At 37.3% G+C, this 16,775-nt stretch overlaps 1 protein-coding gene across 1 annotated transcript in view; it reads left to right on the forward strand.

Moving 5' to 3' along the window:
* TUBGCP3 (tubulin gamma complex associated protein 3) overlaps positions 1 to 16,775 on the forward strand; it is a 47,942-nt gene that overhangs the window by 15,997 nt on the left and 15,170 nt on the right. The window contains exons 5-10 of the mRNA XM_009085467.4: positions 16 to 233; positions 3,027 to 3,199; positions 5,901 to 6,019; positions 9,130 to 9,255; positions 12,714 to 12,782; positions 16,379 to 16,511. Coding sequence (XP_009083715.1) covers positions 16 to 233; positions 3,027 to 3,199; positions 5,901 to 6,019; positions 9,130 to 9,255; positions 12,714 to 12,782; positions 16,379 to 16,511 — 838 coding nt within the window. The remainder of the gene's footprint in view (positions 1 to 15; positions 234 to 3,026; positions 3,200 to 5,900; positions 6,020 to 9,129; positions 9,256 to 12,713; positions 12,783 to 16,378; positions 16,512 to 16,775) is intronic.

Genomic DNA, 16,775 nt, shown 5'->3' on the forward strand with positions numbered 1-16,775 from the left:
TCCTTTTCTTTTCAGGTGTCAAGTTATGCCACGCTTTTTGCTCAAGCGTTGCCACGGGATGCTCACTCAACCCCTTATTACTATGCCAGGCCTCAGACCCTTCCATTGAATTACCAAGACCGCAGTGCTCAGTCTGCCCAGAGTTCCTGCAGCATGGGGAGCAGTGGGATCAGCAGCATCAGCCTCTATGCCCTAAATGGGCCAACTCCAACTCCACAGTCACTCATTCCAGGGTAAAATTCACCTTACAGATAGGTTTGGAGAAGGCTTGCCTTTTTTCTTTCCTTTACCCTCTATTTTTGTATGCAATTGGAAATTCCACTTTAGGTGAAGAGAAATGAAATTCTGAGCTTAACAGTTCAGAATATCAGGTGCTGGCATATGACCATATGAAGCCATAAATGGCTGTCCAAATGTGTCCATTTTCAATCACTATCTTCTTGTCTCCTAATTTTCTTTCCCACCCCCAAGAGTTGTGAAAGAAACACGAAATCACAAGATGCATTTTCAGAAAGGATCAAAGCGATTTTTTTTGAGTTGAAGACATTTTTTTAGTAGAGTGTATTTGACATGAGTTATTAAATTTATATTATGCAATTAGTGCGGACAGAACTGGATTTTATTGTTGTTAATAGGCTTTACAAATACTGCGGTAGTGATAAGATGATGTAGTTCAGCATTCTGGAAGTGGAAGCATGGTAAAAAGCAGTATTTCATCCCTGGACTTCAGGGTAGGAGACATGGGGCTCTTCTGGGATCTTCTTGGAAAGATCCCCTGAGAGGCTGCCCAGGAGGAAAGAGGGATTAAGGAGAGAACAGATTAGGATATTTCTGTTTGAAGGGAGCTACAGTGATTATCTGGTTCAATGCTGGACTAGAATGCTCGTTGGTATTCAAGGATCACCTCCTGCAAGCTTAAGAAAGAAATAGGCAAGGAGGAATTAAAAGTGGCAGGAGGTCTGTATGGAGAAACTAGTTGTTTCTGACAAAACTCAGATGTAAAAAGTGTACAAAAGATGGAAGCAGGACCAGGTGCAAAGAAGCATCTGGGGCAGAGTAACTGCAGTGAAATCCTAAATTGACCTAGAGGTTCATCTGTCAAGGTCCATGAAGGAAAACAGCAGATATTTCTGCAACTACATAAGCAGTAAAGGAAGGCTAGAAAAAACATGCCCCTGTTCAAGGGGCATGGACTTAAGTAGCAGATACGGAAAAAGTTGAGGTTCTTGGTGCTTGCTTGTTGAACATGAGTGTGCAATGTGTGGTGAAGAAGGCTAAGAGCCTCCTGGGTTGTGTTGTGGAGGACATCACCAGTAGGGTGAGGCAAATAAAACTTCTCATTCCTCAGTACTGATGAGGACACATCTGAAATGCTGGCTCCAGTTATATAGTACAAAGAAAAGATATAGGCAGGCTGGAAAAAGGAGTCTGGAGAAGGAAGCCCAAAACTACTTAAGGAGCTGAAGCATCTGACATGTGAGGGGAAGCTGAGACAGACCTGGAGTTGTTCAGCCTGGAGAAGAAAAGTCTTGGGATCTTACCTATATAATGGTATGGCAAGGGGCGTAAGAAGACTGAGCTATACTGTTTTGGGTCAGGGAGAGGACAAGTGGTAACTGGCAAAATATGTGAATTGTGAATCACAGTTAATCAAAAGGGAAAAAGAAAAACCTTTTTGCTTTAAGATGGGGATGTATGTTTAAGGGTGGGGGCGTATTGTGAAACACTGAAATGGGTTGCCCAGAGAGGTTGTGTAGTCTCCATGCTTGAAAATATTAAAAGTATGACTTGAGCCATGTACCTGCTAGCCTTCTGTAGTTGGTCTGCTTTGATCAGAAGGCTTGTAGGAGGTGATCTCCAGAGGTCACTTCTAGCCTCAATCGTTGTATAATACTGATACAATATAGAAAGATATGTCATGGAGGTTATTTCTTATATCTGCTTGCTTAAAAATATCAGCAGAAGCTACCCTCTTTCTGGCATATTCTTGTTCTGACCTGCTCATACTGTTCCATTTTATTGCAATTTCACTGTGTTCTTTAGTCCTGTAGTCTGTGAGCTGAACAACCCAAATTAAAGCTTTCTATAAGGTTCATTCCTCCTGAAGTTCTCTTTGTACCTGTTTTTCTTTTTTCTAGAGTTACATTCTTCTGAACAGCAACAAAATTCAGTGTTGTACTCTGAGGCCTTACTAATGCTAAACACAGCAGAGCTCAGTCTTCAGCACTGAGACCAGTTGTTCTCAGGATAGATGGCCTCCTGGGCTGGCAGATGTGGACAGGGAGCAGAGTGGATCTACTGTAATCTAGGAGGGACAAATTACTGACCTGTTGACCCACTTGGATGCTCACAACCATGTGGGACTGGAGGGCTCACCAAGATCCTGTCCATCATGTAATCAGTCTTGGCTAACCAGGGAAGTCCTGGACAACTGGAGCTTGGCCAATGTGACATTTTTTCACAGTTAAGACTTTATTTGTGAAAAAAATTAACAAGTTTGAAAGTAAGTGAAATTGGAACTTGCCTGGATAGTCCCTCCTTGATTATATCTTCAGGCACTTAATACAAACTATCTGAAAGAATAGAGTAGCTAGAAAGTGCGCTTTCTCCTCTCTCTCTATTTTCCTTTAGTTCTTTGACATGTAACTATATTTTCAGGTAATAACAAAATTTAAATATTTAGGTTTTTCTACTATGACTATGTTTATTATTTTTATAGTACCTTCCTTTTTAACCTATTTCAGTGTAATTCATCAAAGTTAAGCTTTGATATAAAATTATGTATGTCAAACTTACACTTCCCTTTTCTACATCCAGGGGCCTTTTTTGAAAGTGTTGGCTTACAGGAAAAAATAAATTGCTTTTGTGTTCTCTACCACTTTTTAAGGTTCCTTTATTAAACCACTCCTCCCGCCCCAACATTTGCAAAAAACTTGGGGTATCTTTCAGAATTTGCATCACTCCACACCATGTAATGGGTACAGAGTGAAAGTTTTTAAAGGTGTTTCTTCCTTTTATCATTTTAGACAATCCTATCAAGCTCCGGGTGTTGGAGATTGCCTCCGTCAGCAGCTAGGCTCACGTCTTGCATGGACTTTAACTGCAAGCCAGCCTTCCTTACAAAGCACTACCTCAAAAGGCTTTTCAAATCCTGTCTCTCGTGGTGTGCCGAGGTCGAGGCGAGAAGGGGATACAAGTGGTGAGCAAAGATGTATTTGTTAAAGATAAAGTTTTTTACAGTTATGTATATCCTCCGTCATCTTTTTATTTTGGGATCATAGTATCTTGATTTTTTGAAGAGTGTTTTTCTAGAACGTACTTAATAGAAGGATAGCAGCAAATATGCAAGACTAGTGTGTTTGACCACAGTCTCTTTGGCTGGTTGTTAATTTCTTTTTGCACTGGTTTGATCTGGTCTTCTGAAAAGACTGAGTTCATTCCTGTGTTTGTCATAGTTAAGTGATTGTGATGTGTGAGCAATGATCATTCTTTTGATGATCAGAAGATGCTACTGTTTTTTGAGTCAGAAAGAGAGCTCAGTAAACAGAATTTGTTGAAATACTCGTCAGTTTGTGGTTCTGTGTCTTTGAAAATTTGGAAATGTGAACTGGAATCTAGAGCTCTTAAACCTCTTCTTTACATTAGCATACTGTATACAGTCGTTATATTTAGAACAAGTGACATAAAATATTGTCAATAAAAAAAATACAAATATAGACTCATGAAATCACAGAATGTTTTGAGATGGAAGGTACCTTAAAGATCATGTTGTTCCAACTCTCCTGCTGTGGGCAGGGACACCTTTCACTAGACCAGGTTGCTCAAGACAGACTTCCAGGCTATCCTTGAACACTTCCAGGGATGGGGCATTCACACCATCTCTGGGCAACGTGTTCCTGTGCCTTATCAGCCCATACAGTAAAGAATTTCTTCCTAAATTCCTAATATTGCTAATTTACATCCACAATTTAGTGTGTGTAAACTTGAAGCTGCTATCTAGAGGATCTATTCTTAATTTACACAAGTGCAGCTAAGGAGAGATTGTTTAACAGGTGGTCTCTGTGGCAACTCTTACTGTAAAAGTAAGTTCTGAATAAGTGAGCTGATGGCAGATATTGTCATCCCATAGCACCGTCACTCTCTGGCAGAGAAAGATAAAAGATGCAGGCTTTTGTTTGTGGTGTTTTGTTTTTGTTTGTTTTTAGCTCCTCTACAACTAAGTTTGGATATTAAGGAACTAAAATATAGCCTGTGTGCCAGCCTCTGCATCTTTGAGTAGCAGTGTACAAAGCAGTGGCTTATAGATCAGAGTTGTACTGGTGTATCTGAGGGCAATATTTGACATTTAGAAGCTAATAACAAGACTATTATATGCAAGAAGATGTGTGTGTTTATCTATATAATGTACATATGTGTTTTATATATGTAGTAGATTTAACCTATACAAAAACAGAAAAAAGAAAAAGTAGAAAAAGGAGTAGGAAAAAGCATAGGAAAAAGAAATAGAAAAACATAAAATCTAACACTGCCACTTAATATATTATACTGATTGCTATAAAAAGCAATACTTCTTCTGTTGAGTCAGCCAGCAGCTGTGACTTTGGTTCCTGTGTGGGATGGGTATAGGGACTGACAGTTGTCTTAAATGTAGTCACTTGCTGGTGTAGAAATAGAAGTAGGACTGCATTCAGAATATAGAAATATATTGTCAAGATGATACATTTCTATGAATATTAAATTCCTGTAATTAATTTTTTTCTCCTAAAGTTGCTTGCTTTTATTTTGAAGTTTTCTTACTCTTACATCCACCCACAGAGTATAAAAGTGCACATTGTATGGCTGATGTTAATACTTGTCATATTATTTATCAATTAAAGAAATGTGCACTTGAATCTTTCACCATATCACTACAAGTTTCTAAGAAGGACAACCTACAGTCATGCACTTCCTATTGTTATGAGGGGAGACTGAATTTTAAATGGTATCTTAGAGTGAAGACTACTTATACTGAAATAGAGTAGAATTTAATTTTTCTTGAAATTTTTCTGGGAAAGTGGATTGTTGGGGAGGCAAACTGACAAGAGTAAGAGTACTGTCTAAATTGGGAGAAGCATGTTGTAGCATCTCAATTTCTGGGTAGTTGTTGTTTAAATTGTTTATTTCTTGAAATCCTAAATAAATTTACAAAAGCAAGTGGTGACAGTTTGCCCAGAAAAGGTGGGATAGTTTCCATGGCCTACACAATGCCTTTTTTGATTTTATGTTTCCTTTAAATTCATAAATATCTTACATCTCTAATGCAATCTACCCTCTGACTAGAGATAACAACCAGAAGCAAACTTTACACTTGAATAATTTCTAACTCCATGGCTGTTATGCAGTCTGATTTGATCATTATTCTCACTGAGCAGTGGCATATGTAACTGAAAGCCATTATGAAAGAAGCAGCTCCTCCTTCTGGATTAACTGTTCTTTTTCTAGGTGAATGTAGAAGAGGTTATTCTATAAGTCTATTTAACAACTTGAACTGTTTGTTCAAAGAAAGATAAAGTTACTGTGATGCTTGCCTCAGAACTTGCACTGGTGTTGTATTAAAAGAGATAACCAGGCTTAAGAATTGGCCACTGTGTCAGTTAAAATAGGACATGCCCTGTGCCATACAAGCTGACTGCTCTGAGAGAACCACAGGTAGCATTGGAGCCAGGTAAAGGCAATCTTGGGCTTTCCTGTCAGACTAAGAGGACCTGAAATATTTCTTTATGGTTACAGGCACAGGCTTTATATTTTTTATAGTTTTGGGGTTTTTGGCTATGCATCTAAATAGTTCTTCAAAGTTGTAATCAAAACTTACTGTCTCAACAAATCTAAATACTTGTTTTATTTTTTTTTTTCTTTTCTAGGTTCTGTTGAAATAACGGAAGCAAATCTTGTAAGAGATGTTTTATATGTCTTCCAGGGAATAGATGGCAAAAACATCAAAATGTGCAATTCTGAAAATTGCTATAAAGTGGAGGGAAAGGTACTGTATGGTGACTTGATTTCATATGTGAACAGAAAAGTATATAGGGGAAAAATAGCCGTGAGAAACATGTAAAAAAGTTAAAATCTTATTCCCTCTACCAACTGTTTTGTTTTGTGCTGGTTTTGTTTGGTTTGTTTTTGGAGGTTCTTTTGTTAATGCAACAGAGTAGTTTCAACATTAGTAGTTGAAAATCAATTGGGTTGATTAGGTGCCAGATAGAAAATGTAGCATTTCACAAGATGTGAATAGTCTCCCAACTTTTAATCCAATAGAAGGACTCGTAAGTTATGGCTTTGAGGATGTCTGTCAACATTTCTCCTCCTCAGTGTATAAGAATTAACATAAGGCAGATGCAGGTATTTCACTGCATTCTTATTTAATTAAATTTAACAGTTGAAATATGGAGTGGTTGCTAGCCACTTCTTGTTATGGGCCTGATTACAATTATAAGTGATCAGATGCAGATGACCTAGAAAAGAAAGGACTAGTGGTAGAACAGAAGAAAGGTCTGATGTTAATTTGAATGAAGACATCAAATAGGGATGAAAGAATAGGAAAGATGCCTGAGAGACTTTGCTTTAAGGTGGTGAGATGTTATGCCTGTCTGCAATTCAGGAAGACCCCAAGAGTGTGATTGGGTCAGCTGACCAAAGAACAAAAAATGGTGCTAGTTGCTTAATATCTTCACATTCAGTATTTAGACAGTAGAGCTTCAGAGTTCACTTTCTGCTAATTGGTTTTCTTATTCTTGTTCAGATGGAAAGACAACACTTTCAATTTTTACTTATATTAAAAACTTTCTACTATGACAATATTACATAGACCTTAAATGGTGGGGAAATTACTCCTGGGCCATTTCATGTGCCAAGAGCATGGTAGACAGGTCTTAATGTTGATACCTGAGCTAATTTCCTTTTTTTCTTCATGATAGTAGCAAAAAGTGAAATGTTGTAGTTGTTCACCATTACTTTACAATGACATTTACAGCTGCTTAATGGAGGGATAAATGGAAAAACTTAAATCTTGTTAAATCTTATTAATGAGCAGATTCTTAATAAACATCCACTTGTAGATGATGCAAAGTTTGTAATTCCTCAGCACCTTCACTGAGTAAATTGATATTCTGTATATGAGATTATATATGGCAAAAGAAGGGTAGCATAATATATTTTTCTAGAGGAATGTGAAGAAAACTTAGTCAGTGATTACAAAATTGGCAATGGGTTTTCTGTGTAGCTTTCATGTCCAGTAAGCTGGTTTGAGGTCAGAAGCTGTTTTACTTGGAACTTGTAATTCAGGGAATTTAATTGCTGACCACAAGCCAGTTGAATAATCTTTGCCTGAGAACTCTGTCGTCAATTATTTTTGTGAAGTCAGTCATCTTCCATTCTTTCTTACTTCTCCTTGGCCTGAGCTACTGGATCTGGTGAAGGTGAGATTATCTGACCCACCAGAGCTGCAGCTGGAACTTCTGAAAAGCAAGGAGGACCAAGATCATACCTCCTCTAGCTGTGTTACTGCACATTAGGCAAAATAGTAGTCAAAGCATGTAGTTCTCCGTCAGATGACAATCTCATTGTACACAGTCTGGGTTGGTGAGTTGTTTTTTTTCCAGAAAGAAGAACACTTTCTAAGGTGCTATTCTTGCTGTAATGCTTGCTAATCTTAGTGTTAATATTAGGTCTGGTGGTGACATTCAGCACGGTATAAGATAGCAGCTTCTGATTTGATCTAACACCAAGCCAATTTTGCTTGCTCCTCATTTAATTCCAGCAGATGTGTGTTGTGCTCAATGTTTGCCAAGTACTCTGTACTTGCAGAATTTTAAATAGTTCTTATGTCATCTTTTTGGGTTTAGCTGTGGGCAGGGATTCTGTGTCCAATTATGCTTGTTTGGGCTGGAATTTACCCTACAGAAGTTGTTCAAGAAGTTAAAGCTGTACCTCTGTGGGTAAACAAGAGGGCTAGGGACTGAACCGTGGTCTTACAACCAAATGCTGCAGCCTGTTTCAAGCCCACACTGATGTGGATAACACACTCTGACACTAATTGTTATCTTGGAGAATGCCTGTACTGTTAACTAAAAGGTTTAATGAAGGGGATTGATTTCTAGTTCTTTGGCAGTTTAACTTCTTGGAACAATTCCTTGCTTTGGTTTCAACTGTTCCAGCTGGCTGTCAAAATTGTCTGTAGAGGTGGGATAGGCCCAGTTGCTGTGGGCAGAAGTCAGTCTCTGTCTCGTTGTTTGTATTATCAGTCAGATTGTTTGGGGTTCTTTATTCAATGAAATTTTGAATGCTTGATGGTAGAGTTCTTGAGTAGTATGGTGAAATGTGGAAGAAGAAAATCTCAAGTGGGAAGTGTCTTATCTGTTGGTAAATTAGAGGAAGAAATGAGGTCATTCAGATGAAAGTAGTAGTGGTAGCTAAATAGAGTGTTGGGACTAAGGCAGGATTGCAAGGTGGGTGAAATACTGGAAGAAAACCAGAAACAGACTACAAGAGTTCAGAAGGACATATGATTAAGTCCAGATTTTTTAAGTTATTTAATCTTGGAAGTTGGGTTCTACAAGTTTGTGTTCCTAATGCCTAGTCAGGCATGGAATCATTTATTTTCTATGAAAGGTTTCTTTCCCATGTAGCAATTATTAATTATTTTGTCAAAAGTTTTTCATTAGTTTCAGTCATTAACACCTCTGCTACAATGCTCATATTTTCAGTCTTGCTGATTGTCAGGATAAGATAGAGTCTGATATTGCAATGAAATCTGCATGAAAATGCAGATTTCTTCCTTTTTTCTGAAGATCATTTTGTTACTGCCATAATTGCCTAATGTAAAAAGAGTATATGAATACTGTTACGTTAAGATTTCCAAAAGAGAAGGTCTCAAAGTTGCCAGTAGTTTGTTGCTGCTGTCTTTTCAATGCATGAGTGTATAAATGTAATGGTAATTACATGGTTGTCTGCTTTTCTGCAGTATCTGTAGAATGTAAAATGAATTGTTTCTGAAACTGGCTTTTTTATGAGAAAGGGGAACATTTGTGAAGAGACTAGTATTGGTGTGGCAGATTTGACTTAATTGCAAGCTTGTTTCTGTTAACTTTATAGGTGAGCTTGTCAAAATCTCTCCGAGATACTACAAGCAGACTTGCAGAGTTGGGGTGGCTACATAACAAAATAAGGAAATACACAGACCAGAGGAGTTTGGATCGAGCGTTTGGGCTGGTGGGACAGGTGGGTCAACTAGATAAAACAGTCTAACTACAATATTTGCTCTTGCTTGGCTAAGAAACTACTGAGTAAATGCAGTGCTAGAATCATGCATAAACTGTGGAGCTTGAATAATTTATCATTTGATTTACTCCATTTGTGGATGCTGCATTTGATATGGTTCATAGTCAGAAGGCAAGGAAAAGGCATTTGCCCTTTCTGGTCTTAAGGATTTGCCCCTGTTATTTGTAGCTGGAAATGTTCATAAATTCCTTTTCTTAATCTCCAATTTTTTTAAAAACCAATATTTTAAAATTATTCATGCATGTTCATTAACAAAAACATTTCTTAAATGGGATGATGTCATCCCTGAGGTAATTAATCACCAATTCAGCTGTTAGTGACCTGTGCAGGAGACATTCTTGTCAGCTATTGTTGATGTTCATGTGTTAGTACTGCACTAGCTTACATAAACTGCAAATAGTCCATTATCTTCTGCCCTTTCTTTTGAATACAGCATCAAAAGAATATTAATTTTTGTTTTCATAGGTTTCATCATCATGATTTATAGTCTACAGTAACTTCCCTGCTGCTGTAATACCCAAAACCACATTTACTGCTAAGACATTCCCGTTTCCTCTCACTTGCTCCCTCTGTAAAACTGGATATTATCCCTTCTGAGTCGACAGAAATGTTATCCTTGCCTCTAGCCATAACATCCTACCTAATCTGCCAAGAAATTGAAGTGCTTCTCCCTTCAATCTAATTTTTCTTAAGAGGTCAGTAGAGACACTGTAGTGCTTCCTACTTTTCTAATGTTTATTCTGTTCCATTCTGTCTCTTATTCTAAGTAACCCTTCTAATTACATATAAATAATTATTTTTCTACCAATCCAATGCTGATTTCCATGTTTTATATGGCAGTGCTACTGTGTATGCATTTTCTTTGGCCTCTCCCTCTTACATCTGGGTGAAATTTTATTCTTTATCTAGCAGCTTCCTGCCTGTGATTATTTTTACTGTCTCTGGCTTTAATCTTCAAGTTTAGTGAAAGGGGAGAACTTTAATTCTTCAGTGAATTTAAATGTGCAGTATCTTGGCTTCTGTATACAGGTTTCACATCCTGTGCAGAAGGCTGTGCAGTTAAGTTACCTGAATCTGCATAGCTCTAATGCTGCTAATTTTGCTTGAGGCAAGCACTTGTGTATATTACTAGGACATAAGTGTACAAATAAAAAAATATATTCTGCTCTTGCTGTCAGTATCTGGGCACAGAGAGTATGCCTTCATGCTCCTCATAGCTTTCATAGCTGAGAATTTCAGGTGCTCTGCACTGTGAATTAAGGAATTTAGCACAACAGTGTATATTGATATAAAACATCATTCGCTTCATGTTCTGAAAGGATGATTGTTTAAAACCCTGTTTAAACCAGGTATACAATAAGATGTCAGTCACCTCTTCTAGTATGATTCTGGTGACTGATTTTACCACACAAAATGTCAGGTATTGACATTAGAAGTAGAGGTGTAGCAATATATTATACTTTATATTTTCCTAACTTTGCTGATTAATATCTAAATTTTACTTTGTCCTCAGAAAATAAAAAGAATAATTGGCAGTTAACTATATTTTAGCTTGTACTTTGGCATTTTGCCCATTTAGATGCAGTTGAATTAATGGGCATTTTAATTTTTTTCTCTTGAACAAGCATTCTGTCTCCTTGCTCAATTCTTTTTTGCAGCAGACTAAATCAGAATTCTAGGGTAATGTCCAGTTTTTCTGTAACAGTTTGGGAAGCAAAAGTCTGTGCTTGTGATGCAGCTATTGGTACTGGATGTAAAGCTTCTCTGAAAAATTGGTGACCAGTTAGAGTCTAAATCCTTTTGGCTACTAAATTAATCCAGTCAGTGATTACTGTTCTCCTTTTTGACCAGAACAGTGTCTTTGATTGTTTTCTTAGAGGCTCTGCTCTGCCCTCCATCTTGGCAAGTGCCCCTTTAATAGGTTAAAAAATTTCCTGGAGAAGCAAGTGAGAAGAAATGAAAAGTGGAGTTACACATAAAGGGATTTCTTTTTGCCCTTCAGTATCCTCTGGAATAAAAAGAATGTCAAATTTCTTTGCAATTTACAATGTTGAGTTGAAGAAAGGAACCTCATTTTCTTAAAAAAGTTACAATGGCAAGATTAATGACTTTTTTTTCTAGGCTTCTTAGCTGCTTAGGAGGAAAGAAGATTTATATTCTCTTTGTGCTTCTAGAAATGATTTCTGCCTTTTACATACTCTAGTGAATAAATACTTTAGGTTCTTGGGTTCTATGAGTTTTTCTTTTTCCAAATTCTTTTGACTGTAATTTTAAATGGTCTTGAAGGAAAATCCTAGGAAATTTCTCATTTAAAAAAATCCATCAAAATAGATATGGAATTCATTAGCTGAGAATTGGTTAGAAAGTTTTGAAGAATTTGTGTGTGTGCATGAGCATATTCTTCCAAGAAACCAAACAAATTAAAAATTTCCCTGACTTCTTGGGGGGTTTTAAAGTCTTTTCAGTTATTCCCAAATTAATGAGCCACATTTTTAGCTCTGTTTTGAAAAATGTGTTGCAGGCATTTTTTTAGTCTGTATGTTAGGTTAAGACCATTACAAAAGTAAAACAAGACCTCCTCCAAACTCTAAACTGTGGTAAATATTTATCACTAAACAAGTATTATTGCAGGAATTATTTTTAAAATTTATCTTGGTTTTTAAACAACCTTAACTAACTGTGCTTAGAATTGTTTAACAAAGAAGAGTTTTTGCTTTAGTTCCAGCCTGAATTAACTTCTGCACATTTTACAGTTTCCTGAAGATATACTTTGTGTTGTTCATTTCTTCCATGTCAAGTGAAGAATCATATATAACTGTGAATTGATAAAAGACCAAAATTTTATAGTTCTTGATCTGGCAGCACTTATTTGGAGCATTTTTTGAGCATTGTGTTTTCTTGTTCATGCCATATAGGCTATACTGTAAATATACTGATAATTGCCTAGCTTTTGTGTGCTGTTGTTAGAGGCCTTAAACTCTGTTACTTCACTGCATACTGTATCTTACATGATTATTAAAAAATGTCTTCAACTGGGTCATGTTATAATTTGTACATCCCTGTGCTATTTATTCTTGCCATTACTGAGATGATATATCTACTTGAAGAGTTACACTTGTCATAATTAAATATGTTGATAGAGTTAAGGTAGCAAGAAACAAGGTCACTTGATAATGTGTATAAATTCCTGGAAAAGGTATATGGAGCTTTTAGGGAAGTACTTATACTTTGGCCATTACTCTCAGAGTTGGCTTTTATGCTCAAACTTGTAGATAGATTCTCTTCAAGAAATTTCTGACTATGTTGGAAGTGTGATGATAGAATTCAATCAGAAAGATTTCTCCTGATGACTTTTCCTTTCCACCCCCCCTTTGTTTTTTCTTCTCTTTCTCTTACAGAGTTTTTGTGCAGCCTTACATCAGGAACTTAAAGAATACTACCGACTTCTGTCTGTTTTACATTCTCAGGTAAGTTAAGTTGTACATATTCAACTTCACTATTTTGTTCTATGTTATCTAAATATCTCCTAAAAAGGTAATACCTACCTATTCTGGTAGAATGTAAAGGATGTACAGTAGTTTCTGTTGACAGTGAACACAATTCTCTGCACATTTCTTGCTCTTTAAATGTATGTGCCCTTGAATATTCTTCTCTTAAGAATTCACTGGTATTTGATGTGTTACATAAGCAAAGAATGCAATGTGTGTTTCTAAGTCTCTGTCCCTGTTTTGCGTCCTTTTGTCAGTTTCACCTTGCTTAATATCTTTATCATTCAAATCCTGAACAATGTCACACATTCTTGAGTGGAGACAAAACCAGTCAGTATTTCCAGCAGTGCACGATTTAGCAGCTAGTAATAACAGTTCCAACTTCTTTTCTGTGTGGGGCAGTTTGTACATTTTTCTTGTCCCTTTGTTTTCTGAGAGTAAAGACATCTCTTCTGCAGATGTTTCAATGTTTTACTATTTTTCTGTAACATATAGACCAACTCAGTGCTGATAATCTTGCAGGTTTTCCACAAATATTTCTGGTGTGTGCATCTAGATGCTGTCTCTAAAATAAAATAAGCATTCTTCTGCTTGCCTTTTTTTGAAAGGGGTTTTCAAGGGGTTCATTACTTGTAATGGTGAAAACTTTATTCTGATAATTGACCTAAAGCTAAATTATACTGCCTCTTAAAACTCTAACTTCAATAAAATCTTTATCATTTGTCATAGGCTTTTGTTAATGTTTTCAAAGCATCTGTTCCTTTTAATTCGCAGTTCTTGAATGTTCTTGACTTTTGGAATGCTTGTTATATATTCTTTTTGCTTGTTTTTCCTGGCTATTATCCAGTTATTCTTTTGTAATTATTTCTTGCTCTGTCCAAAATGTGTTTTCTCTCTTGGTTTGCTGATGCTTTATTTTTTTTTTAATTTTTTATTTATTTTTTTTCCTAACTTCTAAAACTTCTTGACCATTAAAATATTCGACTACTTTTCCTGCCCCACCAAACCTTGCAACAGAAGAGATGAGTAGGATGGGAGGCAAAGCCTGTAAAAAAAAGACAAAAGTTCTGGGGTTACTTATTTTCAAGCTGCATTTGCCTTTGTGGGTTGTTGACCCTGGGCAGCAGCCAGGCACCCACCCAGCCTCTTGCTCCCCCTGGTCTCTTGAAGAACGGGGAGAAAATAGAAAGAAGACAAAAGGACAAGTCAATCAAGTTAGTGAGTCTAGAAGGGGAAGAAAAAGCTGTGCGTGCAAGCAAAGCAAAGTAGGGAATTCATTCACTTCTTTCCTTCAGCAGGCAGATGTCCAGCTGCTCCTGGCAAGCAGGGCTTCAGGGCACTTAACACTTGCTTGGGAAGACAGACCCCATCACCACAAATGCTCCTATTTCCTTCTCCTTTCCATGAGCTTTTTTTCTTGAGATAACTTTTTGTCCTCCATAAGCTTGGAAATGGTTTTCCAGGATTAGTTGCTATCCCAAGCAATGAAGTGAGTCTCACTGGTGTGTAGTTTTATGGCTTCTCCTTCTTGAGGAGAAGCATGACATTTGCTTTCTCAGGGTCATCAGAAACTGCCTCCAGTTTCTGTGTTGCAAAAATAATGGAGAGTGGCCTTGCAGTGGCATTGGCCAACTCCTTCCCTCAACACTTAGTGCATCCCATCAGGTCCCACAGAATTAAGCATATCACATCTGTTTGGTGTACCGTAGCCTGATCCTTCTGAGCTCAGTCTTCCTTGTTCCAGACTTCTCTCTCTTCTTACCTCGACATCTGGTATCCCCAGCAGCAAATCCTACCAAAGCACCAAGGCAAAAAGGGCATTAAGTACTTCAGCATCTTCCATTTTTTGTGTCACCCCTCATGTAGCATCATTCAGTAGCTGGGCACATTTTTCCCAGTCTTACTTTTACTGCTGTTCTTATTGTTACTCTTCATGGTCCTTGCCAGATTCATCTTCAGTGTTAGAGTTCCTGAATGCATTGAGCATGTTGATTAAATGCCTTTTCATAGGGAACAGTCAGTGCAGTGTCAGCAATGCTTTGGCACAGCAGCAGACCAGAGTTTCTGGGGAATCTAGGTCCTTCAGGACCTAACTGAAAGGGTTCCCAGAGTCATGTTATGTTTGGGTTTTCAGAAGCTTCTGGCAACATTTCTTCCCAAAGACATGAAAGAAAGGAAGGGGATTCAGAAGTGGAGGAGGAATTCTTTTGTGACTTGAAAGGTGGAAGGGCTCAAAGGTCACACTGCAGAATGGACAAAAAACCTGTGCCTTTTAGCTTCTTAAAGACATGTAGAAAATTGACTTGAAATTGAGTGTATGTGACATTTTTTGATTTAGGAGATCAAAAGGCTGCCAGCTTAGGAGTTGTTACTGCAGTTCTAGAGAGCAGTATGGTCATAGAAAAACAAGAATCTTGTCAAAGATTCTTCTCTTTATAACATTTTGTTATGTCTTCAGAGCTTCTCCTGAGCATGTTTCTGCCCTTGAATGAGTAATCATGAACATACTGTCTACTATTCCATAAGCGTCTCTGGTCTTTTTCTTGCAGGTTTGTTTTCATTGTCAGCCCATTTAAAAATGCAGTTCCATGATGAAGATGTACCATGTCTTCCCTAAAGTCAAAGGGTGGCTCATGTATCTCTCTTGTCATTGCTGATTTCCAAAAACACCAAAGAGAAATCCCAGGCATGGACCCAGGAGAATTTGGAAGCAAATGAATTTAAGTGGCTCTAAGGCTGAACTTAATGTGGATGACACTAGCCTTAAATTTAAGTAGTATGTTGCATTTGGCTAAAAAAAGGTGCTAGATGGGAAAGCACAGAGTGGGTTGGTTGTCATATATCAGAAACAGAATCTTTTCGAAGAGATTGTCTCCTTGTACTGCTCCAGGAACTTGCTTCTGTATTCTTAAATTGTGTTCTTGTCCTGCTTATTCCATCTGTTCTTGTATAAGATTTGCTTTTGCACCTTGGATGCAAATACTCAGCTTTTATTTTCCATGGTGTTGGAAGATTCATGGTAGTCACATTTTGATAGTTTTCTTATTGCAGCTTTTAAAGTTTGGTATTTTTCTTTCAATGTAGCAATTCCTTAATCTCACTAAAAGGCTGACTTAAGTTCTGATGGCTTCTGGAGAAGGCTTTAAACAGAATTTGTCACATATGGAACTAAAATAAGCTGCATGTGCAGTAATGAAAAGTTTACTTCTCACTGCCTGCCTGTCATTTAGATGTTTTTCTTTACTCATTGTCAAGGCTGTCTTTCAGGATTTCTTCTCTGTTCCTTTGCTCTTCTCTCTTTTCATTACTATTACCTTGTTGTCTTTAACTTTCTTAGTCTTTGTGCTTTGTCTGCCTCACTGTGCTTATGCTTGTCTCTGTTCTTTCACCTGTGCTCAAGTCTGTTTCCACTAAAAATTGGCTCTCAGGTTTTGGCCCAGTGACTTGATGAGAGAATATATAACACTGGTATTTCAAGTGTATTAGTAAAAATCTGACTTCAGAACAAACTATGAAACCTGAGTTCTTCCTCAGTTTTGTTCTTTGACATGTATTTCTGTTTCTAACTTGATCAGTTACAACTGGAAGATGATCAGGGCGTGAATTTGGGACTTGAGAGCAGTTTAACACTTCGCCGTCTTCTAGTCTGGACATATGACCCCAAAATAAGGTTAAAGACCCTTGCAGCACTTGTTGATCACTGTCAAGGTCTGTTAAACATTAGTATTTCTGGGAATTTTATATAACTTTGAGTAGTTGTGCATCCTAGAGGTGGATATCAATATTATTAGTGCTTGTTTGGACTTTTGTTTTTTTAGAAAATTTCAAGTAGGTAGTTCAGGTTCTCCCTCTTTTAGTTTAAACAAATGATGACCAGTTATAGTACTGTGTTGATACATTCAGACTTCTTCCTTTTTAAGACTAGAATGTGCTCAAAAATTCAATTTTAAGCGTGCACTTTTTATGCTATTT

Source organism: Serinus canaria, chromosome 1 (genome assembly GCF_022539315.1).
Source record: "Serinus canaria isolate serCan28SL12 chromosome 1, serCan2020, whole genome shotgun sequence".
Classification (NCBI taxonomy): Eukaryota; Metazoa; Chordata; class Aves; order Passeriformes; family Fringillidae; genus Serinus; species Serinus canaria.